General features: G+C 40.8%; 1 protein-coding gene across 1 annotated transcript; it reads left to right on the forward strand.

Annotated features, from left to right (window-relative positions):
• Positions 1 to 11,325: 11,325 nt before the first annotated feature.
• Positions 11,326 to 14,577, forward strand: LOC120049304 (glycoprotein hormone alpha-2-like). Its single transcript, XM_038995555.1, has 3 exons — positions 11,326 to 11,446; positions 13,960 to 14,144; positions 14,473 to 14,577. Exons 1-3 carry the CDS (start codon positions 11,326 to 11,328, stop codon positions 14,575 to 14,577), a joined length of 411 nt encoding a protein of 136 aa, XP_038851483.1.
• Positions 14,578 to 19,859: the final 5,282 nt, after the last annotated feature.

Below are 19,859 nucleotides of genomic sequence, written 5' to 3' on the forward strand. Positions count from 1 at the left end.
TTTCCAATACCCCATATATTTTTGGGTAAATATTGATATATACACAAATACATACAAACGTTCAGAGACTTGTCTCGAAGTTACTCCTGCGTTGTCTTGGCTGTGTGCTTAGGGTCGTTGTTCTGTTGGAAGGTGAACCTTCGCCCCATTCTTAGGTCCTGAGCGCTCTGGAGCAGGTTTTCATCAAGGATCTCTCAGTACTTTGTTCTGTTCATTTTTCCCTCGAACCTGACTAGTCTCCAAGTCCCTGCCACTGAAAAACATCCCCACAGCACGATGCTACCACCCCCATGTTTCACTGTAGGGATGGTGCAGGTTTTCTCCATACGTGAACTTGGCATTCAGCCCAAAGAGTTAAATGCTGGTTTCATCAGACCAGGGAATCTTGTTTCTCATGGTCTGAGACTCCTTTGGGTGCCTTTTGGCAAACTCCAAGTGGGCTGTCATGAGCCTTTTACTGAGGAGTGACTTCCGTCTGGCCACTCTACCATAAAGGCCTGATTGGTGGAGCTGCAGAGATGGTTGCTCTTCTGGAATGTTCTCCAATCTCAACAGAGGAACTCTGGAGCTCTGTCAGAGTGACCATCGGGTTTGTGGTCACTTCTCTGACCAAGGCCCTTCTTCCCTGATTGCTCAGTTTGGCTGGGCGGCCAGCTCTAGGAAGAGTCTTGGTGGTTCCAAAGTTCTTCCATTTAAGAATGATGGCCACTGTGTTCTTGGGGACCTTCAATGCTGCAGACATTTTTGGTACCCATCCCCAGATCTGTGCCTCTTTGCTCTGACATGCACTGTCAACTGTGAGACCTTATATAGACAGGTGTGTGCCTTTCCAAATCATGCCCAATCAATTTAATTTACCACAGGTGAACTCCAATGAAGTTTTAGAAACATCTCAAGGATAATCAATGGAAACCGGATACACCTGAGCTCTGAGCTCAATTTCGAGTCTCATAGCAAAGGGTCTGAATACTTATTTATGTAAATAAAGTGTTTCTGTTTTTGTTGTTTTATAAATTTGCAAAAAAATCTAAAAACCTGTTTTTGCTTAGTCATCATGGGTTTTTGTGTGTAGATTGTTGAAGAAATGTTTTTGTTGAATATTTTTTAGAGTAAGGCTGTAACGTAAGAAAATGTGGAAAAGTGAAGGGATCAGAATACTTTCCGAATGACTCTACATGCACATATATATATACACTGCTCAAAAAAATAAAGGGAACACTTAAACAACACAATGTAACTCCAAGTCAATCACACTTCTATGAAATCAAACTGTCCACTTAGGAAGCAACACTGATTGACAATAAATTTCACATGCTGTTGTGCAAATGGAATAGACAAAAGGTGGAAATTATAGGCAATTAGCAAGACACCCCCAAAAAAGGAGTGATTCTGCAGGTGGTGACCACAGACCACTTCTCAGTTCCTATGCTTCCTGGCTGATGTTTTGGTCACTTTTGAATGCTGGCGGTGCTCTCACTCTAGTGGTAGCATGAGACGGAGTCTACAACCCACACAAGTGGCTCAGGTAGTACAGTTCATCCAGGATGGCACATCAATGCGAGCTGTGGCAAAAAGGTTTGCTGTGTCTGTCAGCGTAGTGTCCAGAGCATGGAGGCGCTACCAGGAGACAGGCCAGTACATCAGGAGACGTGGAGGAGGCCGTAGGAGGGCAACAACCCAGCAGCAGGACCGCTACCTCCGTCTTTGTGCAAGGAGGTGCACTGCCAGAGCCCTGCAAAATGACCTCCAGCAGGCCACAAATGTGCATGTGTCAGCATATGGTCTCACAAGGGGTCTGAGGATCTCATCTCGGTGACTAATGGCAGTCAGGCTACCTCTGGCGAGCACATGGAGGGCTGTGCGGCCCCACAAAGAAATGCCACCCCACACCATGACTGACCCACCGCCAAACCGGTCATGCTGGAGGATGTTGCAGGCAGCAGAACGTTCTCCACGGCGTCTCCAGACTCTGTCACGTCTGTCACATGTGCTCATGTGCTCAGTGTGAACCTGCTTTCATCTGTGAAGAGCACAGGGCGCCAGTGGCGAATTTGCCAATCTTGGTGTTCTCTGGCAAATGCAAAACGTCCTGCACGGTGCTGGGCTGTAAGCACAACCCCCACCTGTGGACGTCGGGCCCTCATACCACCCTCATGGAGTCTGTTTCTGACCGTTTGAGCAGACACATGCACATTTGTGGCCTGCTGGAGGTCATTTTGCAGGGCTCTGGCAGTGCACCTCCTGGCACAAAGGTGGAGGTAGCGGTCCTGCTGCTGGGTTGTTGCCCTCCTACGGCCTCCTCCACGTCTCCTGATGTACTGGCCTGTCTCCTGGTAGCGCCTCCATGCTCTGGACACTACGCTGACAGACACAGCAAACCTTTTTGCCACAGCTCGCATTGATGTGCCATCCTGGATGAACTGCACTACCTGAGCCACTTGTGTGGGTTGTAGACTCCGTCTCATGCTACCACTAGAGTGAGAGCACCGCCAGCATTCAAAAGTGACCAAAACATCAGCCAGGAAGCATAGGAACTGAGAAGTTGTCTGTGGTCACCACCTGCAGAATCACTCCTTTTTTGGGGGTGTCTTGCTAATTGCCTATAATTTCCACCTTTTGTCTATTCCATTTGCACAACAGCATGTGAAATTTATTGTCAATCAGTGTTGCTTCCTAATTGGACAGTTTGATTTCACAGAAGTGTGATTGACTTGGAGTTACATTGTGTTGTTTAAGTGTTCCCTTTATTTTTTTGAGCAGTGTATATACATACACAGTACCGGTCAAAAGTTTGGACACACCTACTCATTCAAGGCTTTTTCTTTATTTTTAATATTTTTACTATAGAATAGTAGTGAAGACATCAAAACTATAAAATAACACATACAGAATCATGTAGTATCCCAAGAAATGTTAAACAAATCAAAATCTATTCTATATTTCAGATTCTTCAAAGTAGCTACCCTTTGACTTGATGACAGCTTTGCACACTCTTGGCATTCTCTCACCCAGCTTCATGAGGTAGTTGTCAAGACTTCTGCCCCTCTCCTTGTTCGGGCGGCGTTCAGTGATCGACGTCACCAGCTTTCTAGCCATCGCCGCTCCATTTTTCGTATATCCATTTGTCTTGTCTTGTTTCCATACACACCTGGTTTTCATTTCCCCAATTAAGCTACTTGTATTTAACCCTCGGTTTCCCATCATGTTTTGTGTGCAATTGTTTATTGTTAGGTAGTGTTAGTTTATGCGCTCTACTTTTATGTTCTGTTTTTTGAGCGCGTTTGATTCATGTAAGTGCTCTTGTTTTTGGAACTATAATAAAAGTGTGCCTGTTCATTAATATCTGCTCTCCTGCACTTGACTTCGCCTCCAATACACCATCCTGACAGTAGTCACCTGGAATGCATTTCAATTTACAGGTGTGCCTTATAGAAAGAGGAGGAAGGGAAGCGCTACTAAGGTACACAATAGTAAATTTGGTAGACAGAAGGTGCTCTTTGGTAAAAGGGGTAAATTGGTCATCAAAAAGAAAGGAGGACCAAGACACTCTTCATATAATTAATTAAAATGCCTTTATTAGTATGGCATGTTCAATAGAAACAACGTATTTTTTTTATCCGACGCGTTTCGGCTGCATGGAGGGAGTACAAAAAAAGTACAAAAAAAGAATACAATGTCCTCTTTTGAACAGCTTTTCCAATTAGCCCTAATTAGAAGAGGGAGTGGTTACAAAATTGATTGGAAACACCTAGTAAGCAATACTATACACATTAAAAAGTGAAATACTGAAGCTATGTTATCATAAAAATACAACTCCAAGCTAGAAGTATCAGGACACTTAGAAAGTTAGTTCTAACCTTAAATATGACTGGGAGAAGTGTCAAGAATAAGACAGCAATATATTCCATAGTACACTAGAACACAGCAAAACATGAACAACAACAGTCTAAACATAGCTGAGGGCAATTGAGCAAAATGTCCACTAGATGACAGCAAATGGACCTATCACAACCCTACAGGAAGGGTGAGAAATCGATGTCTTAATTTAAACCAGGGTATTTAGTGGCCTGTAGTTTGTAAATCCCAAAACTTTCCCTTTGGTTTAATTGTTTAAGACGGTCCCCTTTTCTAATAGAGGCTGGAATATGATCAATACCCATAGCTTGTAGGGAGGCAGGGTTGCCATGGTGTAAGGACTTGTAGTGCCTTGCCATGGGGTAGTCTTCATTGCCTATCCATATGGCGTACTTGTGTTCCGCTAAGCGGTCTTGAAGGCGTCTCTTTGTCCGTCCAATGTAGAATGCCTTGCACTGTGGACATTCCAATCTATAGATGACATGAGTGGTTTTGCAGTTAATGAAATGCTTGACGTAATACTCCATTTTGGAAGCTGTGTCAACAAAATACTTCTTCTGTGCAATATTTCTGCAATGGTTGCAATGGTTACATTTAAAAGAGCCCTTGGGTTTGTGGTCAAGCCAAGTTTTTTGAGAGTCACGCGGAAGATAACTGTGGACTAATTTGTCATTTAGGGTAGGACATCTCTTAAAGCTAATGACTGGTGGCTCAGGAAAGACTTGGCGTAGTAGTGTATCACTTTGGAGGATTCCCCAATTATTTGTAATGATTCTTTTAATGTTCTCTGCTTCAGTGCTGTATTTTGTAACAAAATACACTCTCTCTGATGTATCACGAAGCATTCCCCTTCGCAACAAGTTCTCTCTGTCAAGTAATCCACCCCTTATACCTGCATCTTTCAGGACCTGAACGCACTGTCCCCATTCAAGAAGCGATTCTCCAATTCAGCAGATTTGACACTGTAGTCTGATTCCTGATCGCAAATTCTGCGGACTCTTTGGAATTGGCCATATGGAATATTCTCTTTTAGCCTTTTGGGGTGAAAGCTATCTGCCCTCAGAATGGTATTCCCATCTGTAGGCTTCCTAAAGATTGATGTGTGCAAACAACCTTTGTCATTTTTACTAATGTCGAGGTCCAAAAAATGTATGTTATCCTTGCTGTACTCTATAGTTAGTTTGATGTTAGGGTTAATGCCTTTAAGGTATTGGTGGAAGGAAATAAGTTCATCTTCTGATCCGGACCAAAACAGGCAAACATCATCAATATAGCGTCCCCACCATATAATCCGGTCAAAGAAACGGTTATTAGAAGGATCCAAAATGAAGTCATTTTCCCATTTACCCAAGTACAAACCAGCGTAGGAAGGGCTGTAGCAAGCTCCCATGGCACATCCTTTGACCTGTTTAAAAATACGGTCCTGAAAGATAAAGATGTTATGATTAAGAGTCCATTCAGTCAGTGAGACAATGAATTCTGTTGGAGGCATCCTACAGGCCGGGTACTCAAGAAATGGTGCATAGATGCCAAACCTTGTTCATGCTCAATGGTGGTGTATAGAGACTCCACATCCATGGTGACTAAAAAGGAAGCTGTACCTATATTGTTCAATTCCTTAATTATGTTCAACACATCTGTGGTATCTTGAAGATAGGCTGGGAGTGATGTCAGAAAAGGCTTAATAAAGTAATCAATGTACTTAGAGATGGGCTCTGTCAGACTTTCATTACCACTAATGACTGGTCTGCCTGTGGTATTTTCAAGATTTTTGTGGACTTTTGGAAGAAGGTAAAAAGAAGCCATACGCGAACTGCCATTGAAAAGAAATTTGAACTCATTGTCTGAAATGTAGCCATTCTCCTTAGCTTCTGTGAGGATCCCTTTCAATTCAGTTTTTAGGTCCTCTGTTGGGTTGAAGGTAAGAGATTGGTAGAATTCATCACTGTCTAATTGACGGTAGGCTTCTGTCACATATTTGTCTTTACTCCACACTACTGTAGCGCTACCTTTGTCTGCTTTTTTAACCACAATCCGTTCATTTTTGGACAATGATTCAACTGCATCCCTCTCTGTCTTAGAAAGATTACGTTGTGTTTGGTTGGAGTCAATTTTACCCTTAAACAGATTCTCCACATCAAAATTCACTTTCTTGGCAAATGTATTTAGTGTGGCATTCTGGACAATGGGACAAAAGGTGGACTTGGGCTTAAAAGGTGTTTTTGAGGGAACAGAAACTGCCTGACCTGAGACACTGGCGTCTGTAGTTGGAGAGATGTTTTGCTTGTACCAGGCCTTCAGATGTAGATTCCCTTATGCAATCATCAGGTGTGCCTTGTTTAAAGTTAATTTGTGGAATGTCTTTCCTTCTTAATGCGTTTGAGCCAATCAGTTGTGTTGTGACAGGGTAGGGGTGGTATACAGAAGATAGACCTATTTGGTAAAAGACCAAGTCCATATTATGTCAAGAACAGCTCAAATAAGCAAAGAGAAAAGACTTTACTTTAAGACATGAAGGTCAGTCAATCCGCAAAATTTCAAGAACTTTGAAAGTTTCTTCAAGTGCAGTCGCAAAAAACAGAAATCGCTATGATGAAATTAGCTCTCATGAGGAACGCCACAGGAAAGGAAGACCCAGAGTTACCTCTGCTGCAGAGGATAAGTTTATTAGAGTTAACTGCTCCTCAGATTGCAGCCCAAATAAATGCTTCACAGAGTTCAAGTAACAGACACATCAACTGTTCAAAGGAGACTGCGTGAATCAGGCCTTCATGGTTGAATTGCTGAAAGAAACCACTACTAAAGGACACCAATAAGAAAAAGAGACTTGCTTGGGCCAAGAAAAACGAGCAATGGGCATTAACCAGTGGAAATCTGTCCTTTGGTCTGAAGTCCAAATTGGAGATTTTTGGTTCCAACCGCCGTGTCTTTGTGAGACGCGGTGTGGGTGAACGGATGATCTCCGCATGTGCATTTCCCACCGTAAAGCATGTAAGAGGAGGTGTGATTGTGTGGGGGTGCATAGCTGGTTACACTATCTGTGATTTGTTTAGAATTCAAGGATTACTTAATTAAAAACTTCTTAGGGCTAGGCCCCTTTTTTCTCAATTTCCGCCTGAACGACATCGATTTGGATAGAAAACACTCGAAAGTTTCTAAAACTGTTAAAATATTGTCTGTGAGTATAACAGAACTTATTTGGCAGGCGAAACCCCGAGGACAAACCATCCAGGATTCTTTTTTTTTAGATGACTGTGTTTTCAATTGGTTTCTATGGGAATCTAGATTTCTGAGGCATCTGGTTGCAGTTCCTAGGGCTTCCACTAGATGTCAACAATCTTTAGAAATTGGTTGATGTTTTTCTTTTGAGTAATGAAGAAGTATGGCCGTTCAGACTGAGTGTCGAGTCTAGTGTACTGTTGTGTTTGGGGTGCGCAACCTGGCGCTCGCTCCACTTTCATTTTATCCACTATTGAATACAGTTTATTCCGTCTTAAATTTGATCGATTATTTATGTTTTAAAATACCTAAAGTTGGATTAGGAAAGTTGTTTGAAATGTTTGGACCAAGATTACAGGTAACTTATTAGATAATGTGTAGTCATGTTGGGCGAGTTGGAACCGGTGTTTTTCTGAATCAAACACGCCAAATAAATTGAGATTTTTGGGATATAACGACAGAATTAATCTAACAAAAGGATCATTTGTGATGTTTCTGAGTTTTGTGTCGCGCCTAGCGGGTTGAAATATTATTGTCATGTGTTTGTTTGATGCGTTGCTGTCCTCAGATAATAGCATGGTTTGCTTTCGCCGTAAATCCTTTTTGAAATCTGACACGGTGGCTGGATTAACAAGAAGTTAAGCTTTTTTTTATGTATTGCACTTGTGATTGTATGAAAGTGAAATATTTCTAATACTTTATTTTGAATTTCGCGCTCTGCAATTTCACCGGATGTTGTCGAAATGTTCCGCTACAGAACCCCTAGCCGTAAAAGGTTATAGCTGGGACCCTTTGGATGACAAATCAGACGAAGATTTTCAATAAGTAAGTGAATATTTAATCTTTATATGTGAATGTAAAGATGTGGCGGTGGAAAACTATTTTGATGTGGGGTGCCGTCCTCAAACAATAGCATTGCATGTTTTCGCTGTAAGAGCTACTGTAAATTGGACAGTGCAGTTAGATTAACAAGAATTTAAGCTTTCAGCCGATATAAGATACTTATATGTACCGAAATGTTTAAAATTCATAATGACTATTAGATTTTTTTTTAATTACGCGCCCTCCAGTTTCATCGGAAGTTGTCCCGCTAGCGAGACACCAATCCTTAAGAAGTTGCATGGCTACCACAGCATTCTGCAGCGATACGCCATCCCATCAGGTTTGCGCTTAGTGGGACTATCATTTGTTTTTCAACAGTACAATGACCCAACACACCTCCAGGCTATGTAAGGGCTATTTGACCAAGAAGGAGAGTGATGGAGTGCTGCATCAGATGACCTGGCCTCCACAATCACCCCACCTCAACCCAATTGAAATGGTTTGGGATGATTTGGATTGCAGGGTGAAGGAAAAGTAATCAACAAGTGCTCAGCATATGTGGGAACTCCTTCAAGACTGATGGAAAAGCATTCCTCATGAAGCTGGTTTAGAGAATGTCAAGTGTTTGCAAAGCTGTCATCAAGGCAAAGGGTGGCTACTTTGAAGAATCTAAATTCTAAAATATATTTTGATTTGTTTAACACTTTTTTGGTTACTGCATGATTCCATATGTGTTAATTTAAGGTGTTGATGTCTTCACTAATATTCTACTATGTAGACAATAGAATAATAAAGAAAACCCTTGATTGAGTAGGTGTGTCCAAACTTTTGAGCTTGAACAACTGATGTTTTGTAAATAAGTGACAAAGAATGTTGGAAGTAAAAATGGAAAAAAGATCACTAAACAGATTTTTTTTAAATTAATTAAAATATAGATATATTATTTAGGGATAGGCATCCCGTCAATGGGACAGTTGTAAATCATGCAGCGCCTTGTGTCACGATCGCAGATTTTAGAGAAACAACAAATGTCGGTACATATAAGTGTCTTATATCGGCTGAACGGTTAAATGCTTGTTAATATAACTGCACTGTCCAATTTACAGTAGCTATTACTGCGAAAAAATGCCATGCTATTGTTTGAGAAGAGCTCCTAACAACAAAACACTTTTTCACCACGATAGGTTTGATAAATTCACCTCTGAAGGTGAAATGTGTACTTAAATTCTGAAATCTTGCTCTGATTTATCATCCAAAGGGTCCCAGAGATAACATGTAGTGTCGTTTTGTTAGATAAAATACTTTTTCATATCCTAAAAAGGTCCATATAGCATGCACGATCGATTTTGTATTTCCACTCGTTCAATTTGCAAAGAAAGTTATCTGTGAACATCTAACCCTAAACGTTGTTTCAACCAGTCAAATCACATTCGTATGTATTCCTCAGAGATCCTAGAACATAACCAGACTTCACTATATCATTAGGGGTGTAGTATATCCCATAGGACACCAAATTTGGTCAGATAGCGACGCCTTCATGGCACGCCGATGACGCGGACGGTCCTCTCTTGATTGACTGTAACTTTGTCAAATAAGCACCAATCGTGGTCAAATAAAGCTAGCTAGATAACCAATGACCTGGGCTTTAGGATACGGAAACCCCGTATCTGTCGCAAAATGAAGCTGCTAAGCTTGTGCGACAGCCAGCCTTTAACATTTGGACAAAAAATGCCTCCTTCACGCCCAAATGTACCTGGGTGACTTCACACTAAATGTCATAAAGTTTTCTCATACTTCAAGTTATCCATCTGAAACGTTGCACATACACTGCCTCCATCTTGTAGACACCATCGGAATTACAACCAGAGTGATGGCTGGAACTGGGACCTTTCTGTTGTATTTCAAAGATGGTGGTAGAAAAAAAACGTTCGTTTTTTTCTTTGTATTTTCTTTTACCAGATCTATTGTGTTATATTCTCCTACATTCAATTCACATTTCCACAAACTTCAAAGTGTTTCCTTTCAAATGGTACCAATAATATGCATATCCTTGCTTCAGTTCCTGAGCTACAGGCAGTTAGATTTGGGTATATCATTTTAGGCGAAAATTGAATATAAGGTTTGCTGCCCTAAGATTTGCTGTGTCATAAAACTACAGTGGCGTACATGCAGCATTTTGAAACACTGTTGGTCTTTCACACACACACACACTCTCTCTCATCTCCTCCCATCTTTCTTTAAAATACCTAAAGTTGGATTAGGAAAGTTGTTTGAAATGTTTGGACCAAGATTACAGGTAACGTATTAGATAATGTGTAGTCATGTTGGGCGAGTTAGAACCGGTGTTTTTCTGAATCAAACACGCCAAATAAATGTAAATTTTTGGGATATAACGACGGAATTAATCTAAAGAAAGAAAGAAAGAGAGAGAGAGAGAGAGAGAGAGAGAGAGAGAGAGAGAGAGAGAGAGAGAGAGAGAGAGAGAGAGAGAGAGAGAGAGAGAGAGAGAGAGAGAGAGAGAGAGAGAGAGAGAGAGAGAGAGAGAGAGAGAGAGAGAGAGAGAGAGAGAGAGAGAGAGAGAGAGAGAGAGAGAGAGACTAGGAGTGAAGAGTGAAGGTTAAGAAAAGGAGGGGTCCAGACACACTCAAACACTTTCTCACATTCACACAAACACACACACTTCGAGAGAGAAAAAGAGGTTGCTGTGGGTGTGACCAAAGGAGTAACTTAGACTCTTCTCCCGTTTACCTGAGGAGCTACATATAGCCGTGTGTGAGGTAGGAAACACACACTCACACACACCTGTCGACGCTGCTGCCCTGCCGATTCACCTTGACTCCCCTGGGCTGAAGAAAACATATACCACAACTTAACAGGTAACACCAGCACCTCACACACACACACTTATACACACACACACACCTGATAATTGTTGTTCTCACTTGTACAGCTTGTTAATCGTCTCAATTTTGTATTTTCTTTACATATTCAGGCTTTTGGATACATTATTGTGTTGGCGAGATTTTGTGTATAAATTCTTGAGTGTTTGTGTGTGTCAGTGGATGTTTGTCTGTCTCTGTCAATATAAGTTGCATGAAAGTTTTAATGAGCCACATCTCACTAAGGAATGATTATCACACACACACACACACACACACACACACACACACACACACACACACACACACACACACACACACACACACACACACACACACACACACACACACACACACACACACACACACACACACACTGAAACAGGGTAACAATCACCTAAACACACTGGCTGAGACTAAACAGTGCAAATGACCATATACACACACAGACACACAGACACACACTTCGAGGCATGGCAACTCCAACTTATATTAATCATTCTCTCTGTTTGTTCTGTTTGTCCCATGCAGGCCACTGTCCTTTGTCATCATGTCTCAGTGTGTGCCCTCTAACCTATGTGTGCTAATGCTGCTGCTGACCCTGCTGCTGCTGTCACCATTCAACTTCAGCTACGAGGAGCTCAGCACAGGACCTGGCTGCCATCTATACCGTCAGTCTAACACACACAGACATATACAGATAAACACACATAATATACAAATATATACTCACACACACACACACACACACACACACACACACACACACACACACACACACACACACACACACACACACACACACACACACACACACACACACACACACACACACACACACACACTCTTTACAGATAAACACACTCGTGCTGAGTGATTATTGCTTTTTGAGGTGGTTTTGGTTCATTTAATAAAAAACAATCAGAGTTGAATGCTGTAACAACACAGAAAAAAAACTATTAATTGTTTAACTGCTTATCACTTATCACTTATAAACCATCATTTATTCACATGACTTTACTTTAATAAAATATTTACATTTGTTTTATTTGATGACTTTATTATTTCATTCCAAGACATCATTTCATCTCTATCGAGCTGTTGCTTATGCTGTCTGACAAAATCACTATTTCGCAGTTCTTCATAGTAAATAAGGCATTATTTTATGACTGCTGAATACAACTATCAATCACTTAGACCACGTACAGTTGAAGTCGGAATTTAACATACACTTAGGTTGGAGTCATTAAAACTTGTTTTTCAACCACTGCACAAATTTCTTGTTAACAAACTATAGTTTTGGCAAGTCGGTTAGGACATCTACTTTGTGCATGACACAAGGAATTTTTCCAACAATTGTTTACAGACAGATTATTTCACTTATAATTCAGTGTATCACAATTCCTGTGGGTCAGAAGTTTACATACACTAAGTTGACTGTGCCTTTAAATAGCTTGGAAAATTCCAGAAAATTATGTCATGGCTTTAGAAGCTTCTGATAGGCTAATTGACATCATTTGAGTCAATTGGAGGTGTACCTGTGGATGTATTTCAAGGCCTACCTTCAAACTCAGTGCCTCTTTGCTTGACATCATGGGAAAATCAAAAGAAATATGCCAAGACCTCAGAAAAAAAATTGTAGACCTCCACAAGTCTGGTTCATCCTTGGGAGCAATTTCCAGATGCCTGAAGGTACCACGTTCATCTGTACAAACAATAGAACGCAAGTATCAACACCATGGGACCACGCAGCCGTCATACCGCTCAGGAAGGAGATGTGTTCTGTCTCCTAGAGATGAACGTACTTTGGTGTGAAAAGTGCAAATCTATCCCAGAACAACAGCAAAGAATCTTGTGAAAATGCTGGAGGAAACAGGTAGAAAAGTATCTATTTCCACGGTAAAACGAGTCCTATATCGACATAACCTGAAAGGTCGCTCAACAAGGAAGCAGCCACTGCTCCAAAACCGCCATAAAAAAGTCAGACTACGGTTTGCAACTCCACATGGGGACAAAGAGCGTACTTTTGGAGAAATGTCCTCTGGTCTGATGAAACAAAATTAGGACTGTTTGGCCGTAATGACCATCGTTATGTTTGGAGGAAAAAAGGGGATGCTTGCAAGCCGAAGAACACCATCCCAACCGGGTGGGGGTGCTTTGCTGCAAGAGGGACTGGTGCACTTCACAAAATAGAAGGCATCATGAGGAAGGACAATTATGTGGATATATTGAAGCAACATCTAAAGACATCTGTCAGGACGTTAAAGCTTGGTCGCAAATGGGTCTTCCAAATGGACATTGACCCCAAGCATACTTCCAAAGTTGTGGCAAAATGGCTTAAGGACAACAAAGTCAATGTATTGGAGTGGCCATCACAAAGCCCAGACCTCAATCCTATAGAACATTGTAGGCAGACCTGAAAAGGTGTGTGCGAGCAAGGAGGCCTACAAACTTGACCCTGTCAGAAGGAATGGGCCAAAATTCACCCAACTTATTGTGGGAAGCCTGTGGAAGGCTACCTGAAACGTTTGACCCAAGTTAAACAATTTAAATGCAATGCTATCAAATACTAGTTGAGTGTATTTAAACTTCTGACCCACTGGGAATGTGATGAAAGAAATAAAGCTGAAATAAATCATTCTCTCTACTATTATTCTGGCCTTTCACATTCTTAAAATAAAGTGGTGATCCTAACTGACCTAAAACAGGGAATGTTTACTCGGATTAAATGTCAGGAATTGTGGAAAAACTAAGTTTAAATGTATTTGGCTAAGGTGTATGTAAACTTCCGACTTCAACTGCAGTTTCAGGTAGGGACACCTCACCAAGCAACAGCTGATATCGATATCCCCTCACTATTGTGCATTCTTCTGTCTCTTCCCATAGCAGGCATAAAAGAAACACAGACTGGACAAGTAGATGCGCAATGGATTATGGTCATTGTAGTTAGTTTAGCGCATAAAATATGGTAATTATGTTGAATATTGGCCTGTTGGAAACAACAACTCCCTACTACATCGTCACAGTTCCGGCTGGATCTAATTTATCTCTAGAGAATCTGTGCAATGTGCGCATTGAGCTCACAGAAAAAAAACATACAAAATGTAATTCAAATAATTGAATTGTTGTTGGTCAATTACTTGTTTAAATTAATTGTTCTCCTCTTTCCTCTCCGCTCCTGCAGCATTTAACGTGACCATCCGTAGTGACCGGCGTGGGACATGTAAGGGAACCCATGTTGTGTATGCCTGTGTTGGATACTGTGAGTCCAGTGCCTTTCCCTCACGCTACTCTGTCCTGGTGGCATCTAACTTCACTCACAATATCACCTCAGCATCAAGATGTTGTACCATCAGCAAGGATGCAAAGGTAGAGTATGGACACAGAGACAGAGACACACACAACATTATCTCAGCCTTGAAATACTGCACTATCAGCAAAGACGCAAAGGTAGAGTATATATATACACACACACACACACACACACACACACACACACACACACACACACACACACACACACACACACACACACACACACACACACACACACACACACACACACACACACACACACACACGTAGGGTAAGGGTATGTCATCCTGATTACATATTTGGTTGGAACATTGTCACTTGACATGTCTGAAAATGTAAAAAATGTGATATAAAATATTTAAATTGTATTAATTTCCCTAAGATCAAAGTTCGTCTGGACTGCCCTCGTGCTCGTCATCACAACGACATTAAGATCCTGACGGCGCGGGCCTGTCACTGCGACATGTGTCGCAAGTCACGCTACTGAGACGCCACCGTCGCCGCGGGAACATGCAACAAACTGTAACATGAGGACTGGGATAAGATGGAGTCTCAAGAAGAGCAATCTGTCAATCAAATGTACTGTATATGAGAGAGAGAGCTTTGTGCATGCCTAGAATGGAACGGTGGAGCAGGGAAAAAAGACTTGAGAAACACTTTTTATAACGTTGCTTTATTTAAGAATTGTTGGTTAAAACATTGGTTTAAACAGGAGAAGACAGTTTGTGACCCTGTATGAGTTAACACCCTATTCCCTTTGTAGTGCACTACTTTTGACCAGGGTCCATAGTGAACTGGTCAGAAGTAGTGCACTATAAAGGGAATAGGGTGCCATTTGGGATGCATACGTAGGCACTGACAGCCAGTTAGATTGATAATACAATAATTAACTCTACATAGATCTGCTATACAGCCCCTACCACAGAACTAGAATGAGTAGAACTAGAATCCACTTTCTAATCAATGGGTGGACTGGCAGCCAATTTGAGTGTTTACCAATCAAGTTGCCATGGTCAGAAGTTCCAATTCTGTTCTATTAATTCTATTTCTATGGCCACTACACAGCCAGACATTAAGAGACAAAAGAATGTACATTAAACTTTATTTATATTAATGAGCTTGAACAACTGATGTTTTGTAAATAAGTGACAAGAAAGAATGTTGGAAGTGTTGATGAAATAAAAATTGAAAAGATTACAACAGATTTTAAAGAAGTTTTCTGTGTTATAACACTACAGCAGTGTACATACAGCAATATGAAACCCTCTTGGTCTTTCACACACACACACACACACACACACACACACACACACACACACACACACACACACACACACACACACACACACACACACACACACACACACACACACACACACACACACACACACATACTCCTTTCCCTCAGTGTCCTGTGTGAAGCAGACAGTAGTGGCACTGCTGGGTGAGAGGATAGGGGTAGAGGGGTGAGACATATATCTCACACACACATACACTCCCCACACAGCTCTAGGTGTAAAGGGGGGAGACGTGAAGCTGGCAGCCTGGCAGGTGGGTCGTCAGATAGCGGGTACGCCCGTAGGAACACACATGGTGGTGCCGCTGGATGTAGGGGGGCTCCGGGAACAACTTCTATAGGGCAACAGAAACAACATAACAACCCTATTAACCCTGCCAATGATACATCATTGTTGTTTGATAAGGTGAGATATGGCAAGATGATATGATGAGATGGCAAGACGTGGGACGACTTATAGAGCAAGCGAGAATAAACACATACACAATCGGAGGCTTGGAGGCAGGCCAAGCGAGGAGGAGTTCTACAGCAGCTCCAAAAAGCCCTAGCTTTGTTCAAGGAAGTGTCCAGGTGTGTGCATGTGTTTGTTGTCCTGTTTACCTATCTCCCAGGTGTTGCAGCAGTCAAAATGCCAATTAGCAAAAAAAATGTATCAGAATTGGGCTGCCTGTGTAAATGTAGCCAGAGAGAGTTAGCGGGGCAACAAAATCCTGAGACAGAGACAGAGAGAGATGAATAGAGAGAGAAGTGATGATGAGAATGGTCTGATGGCTCAATACATTTTAAACTCATACATCAAATTTACATCTGGTCTACATCTGGTCAACAACATTTTTGTAATAATTTATGGTAACTTTCACATAAGTTACTATCAGTTCAATCTTACTTCATGTAAGACAGGTAAGTCAAACTATTGAAGTCTCTTCTGTTCTGACACGACAAACATATAGAACTCCCCCTAGCGTACGTCATGATTCCTGCACGGCCGATCAAGAGATCTCTGTGCTGAGCCTGAGCAACTAGACAAGTACAGTGATAAGTTCTTGTCATGATAAAGGAAATAAAATGTCCATCAGTTATACAACGTTTTTATTTCATTAAAATTGTAAGCTAAACTGATTTCTAAACATTTACGTCAATGATGTAGATGTGTTATTAGAATTATGCTGCATTCTACAATCTACTGGTTGCTTTCGTTGTCTTATCAACAGAATCAAAGGTCTGTTTTGTTCACGTACAGAAATGTACCTGAAAACATGTCTAATGGCGACAGCAAGGCTGATGGTCCTCATGCGCTCAAATTACCTGGAGTGACACGCGTAGTACCAATAAACATCATTGTCATGAGAAGTGTCCGTTAACTACAAGAAAATAAAAGGATTCAACTATTTTAAAGGAGCAACAAATAATTTAACATTTCACAAATATTGTCAAAATAAAGATAACCACCCAACAACGAAAGTAGACTATACAAATCTGTTTGGTAGGCTACGTAAAGACTAGTTTAATTATAAAAAACAACAGTTGGGCATCGTCTCCACTGTCTGAATATGCCCTATCTCAGAACAAATGTTTTGATTTTGCTTTTAGTCCAGTTAAATTGTACAGACACTCTGACGTCATAGCAAATATAACGAAATGCCCTTAAACTTGGCGACTCCTGGGGGGGGTCTTCTATGTGTGTGTGTCTGTGTGTGAGAAAGTGTTACGGGATTTTTGTGTTTAATGACTAAAATATGTATACATTTGACTTAGAATTATAACTCATAAATGTTGAATGTTATGTGTTCCTTGTTAGAAAGAATGGGTTTATCTTCAGACAGGCTAGAATGATGTCTCTACCCAGGGAGGGGAAAGACCTTGGGTTGGTTGTAGATAGTTTAACAGGTGGCAGACAGTAATGAGAACTCTAACTGTATTGCCATTGTATCCGAGAGGAGGTTGGACATTAAAACCTATGACATCATCTTTATTATATAACCTGATGTAAAATGTATTATGATCAGTACTCTCGAGAATAAACGCTATTGATTGATTGATTTTAAGACTGGTATCTGTCCATTTTATGCTGATAATTATCTTACAAATTCTTATTTATGGGCAGAGTGTTTTAATTGAATTGGTTAATAAACAGGAATCAAAATTCCTTTAACAGAAAGAGAGTGGAGAGAGATGGAGAAATTAGTGAAGGATGAGAGGGAGTGAGAGTGAGTGAGAGGCAGAGAGAGAAAGGTAGATAGTGTGTGTAGATTTAGATGTAGAATGTAGATTTCCGACTAAATAGAAGTCATGAGATGGCACTAAATAATTACTAGTAATGAGTTCACCTTTTTAGTAAAAAGAGTTATAACTTGCTGAGGTGTACTCACTTTTGAGAACACAAGCTCAAATACATAGTACAAATATTATTAAAATATAAAAAATCATACATGATTTTTTCCCTATTCAACAAAAGTGGAGGAATTAATTAAATGCTTTCTAAATATAGTAACAATCAAATTAGAAAAGATTTCATCTTTCTTATAAATGTAAAATAAATATGAGACAAATTTGGCCACATTTCATATAACTGACAAAAGAGCATTTCCTGCCAAGCGTCGCCTGAGCAACGCAGAGACACAATTTCGTCCCTCTTTGACCAAGAGAAAGTGGTCGGTTTCAATTCTACTAAATTATTTCAAGTTTTTTTTAAATGTTGACAGCTATAAATTCGTCTGAGAATATCACAGCGAGATGAAACGATGATTACCGGATTTGCTTTGTCTGGATAGAACAGAAAATGTGACACTCATTCCCTATGCAAATGTATGGTGTGAAACCTAACACTTCAAGTCAGCACTGCTGACAGAGTGGTAGCGGGGCTTTCTGGCACTATAAGGCACTGAACCCTGTGAAATTCACAGAGCGCTCTGTACAGCAATATATCAGTTGGAACCAGTCCAGAACCCTAAATAGGGGAATTAACATCTATGCCCCATTAGATGGATGGAGTGATAGGGACAAAAGAGAGAGAGAGAGATTACACAAGAGACCATTAAAAAACGACACAAACACACTCCATTGTTTTCTCAAAGTGAAGTTAATTTAGCACATCATCTTTTCCTTTCTACAATCCCGGTTTAACTTGACTGTACATTCATCTACCCAGCTGTTGGTCCCCGAAAAAAAATACATTGTCATCCTCAATCGTTTCTGTTTCTGAGCATGGATAGCCTACAAACCAGACCAGGAGGACACTGCAATTGCAGTTTAGCAATGCTACCTATGTGTACATATTCAATTCCATTATTATTGCTGTTCTATAATTCTACTGACGGGAACCTCTTCTTTCAGTTGATAAATTGCGTTCCAATTCCGGAATTCCCGATTTCCGGAAGGATTCTTTTCGTTCTAGAACAGAATAGTGGACGGGAAGATTATTCTCCCAGTGAACTGACTGACTGACAAATGGGGGAATTATGGGTAACTTGCAAAATTCAGGAAGTGTTTTAACGATAGTGAGGTTTGTTTCTTTATGTCCTTTTTTGTTTTGTTGAAATTAAAAACAGTTAAAAGAGTGTTGAAGGCTGCTGGTCTGGTTGTCTTGGTAACAAGATGCAAGAAAAACCTCCAGATTCACAATCAATCAAAAGTGTTACATTCTGATTCAAATCCTGTTCCTACGAAAGGAGAGAAAGGGAGAGAAGAGAGAAAGAGGGATCGATGCCACCTCTCTCCCTCTATCACTCTGTCTATACACATCTCCTGTCACTGTTACACTCAGACTGAATTCTCACACACACACACTTCCATCACCTCTGCATCTTACACACATGAACACACACACACGCATACACGCATACACACACACTTCCATGACCTCGCCATCTCTCTCACACACACACACACAAACACGTCTCATCTTTGCCAACTTCCTGCAATAAGGTCACAATTACAGAGATCAAATAAAAAAATATCATAAATATCAGATATCGCCAAAATGAACACACAAAAACATAAAAATATTCAAACAAATTCAAAATAATTTCATCAAACGAATGAATCATAATAAGATGCACAGAAGTACAGTAAGACTGTGTGATATCAAGGACTAGTAGACTGAGCCCACAGATGGTAGACTGAGGCCGCATCCCAAATGGCACCCTATTCCCTATATAGTGTACTACTGTTGACCAGAGCTCTATGGGCCCTGGTCAAAAGTAGTGCACTTCATAGGGAAAATGGTGCCATTTAGGACACAACCCCAATACACACATTATCCAAAACAAATTTGAATATTACTAGAAAAACATGGTTTTCTGACTCTCTTACTTCTCTCTATGCCCAATTATGAATGGACATGAATAATGACATATCAGAACATTGTTTTAGTTTAGGAGATTAGGGGTCGCCCAAAATCATACACTGGGTCCGTCCCAAATGGCACCCTATTCCCTAAATAGTGCAGTCCACTACTTTTGACCAGGGTCCAT

Source organism: Salvelinus namaycush, chromosome 6 (genome assembly GCF_016432855.1).
Source record: "Salvelinus namaycush isolate Seneca chromosome 6, SaNama_1.0, whole genome shotgun sequence".
NCBI lineage: Eukaryota > Metazoa > Chordata > Actinopteri > Salmoniformes > Salmonidae > Salvelinus > Salvelinus namaycush.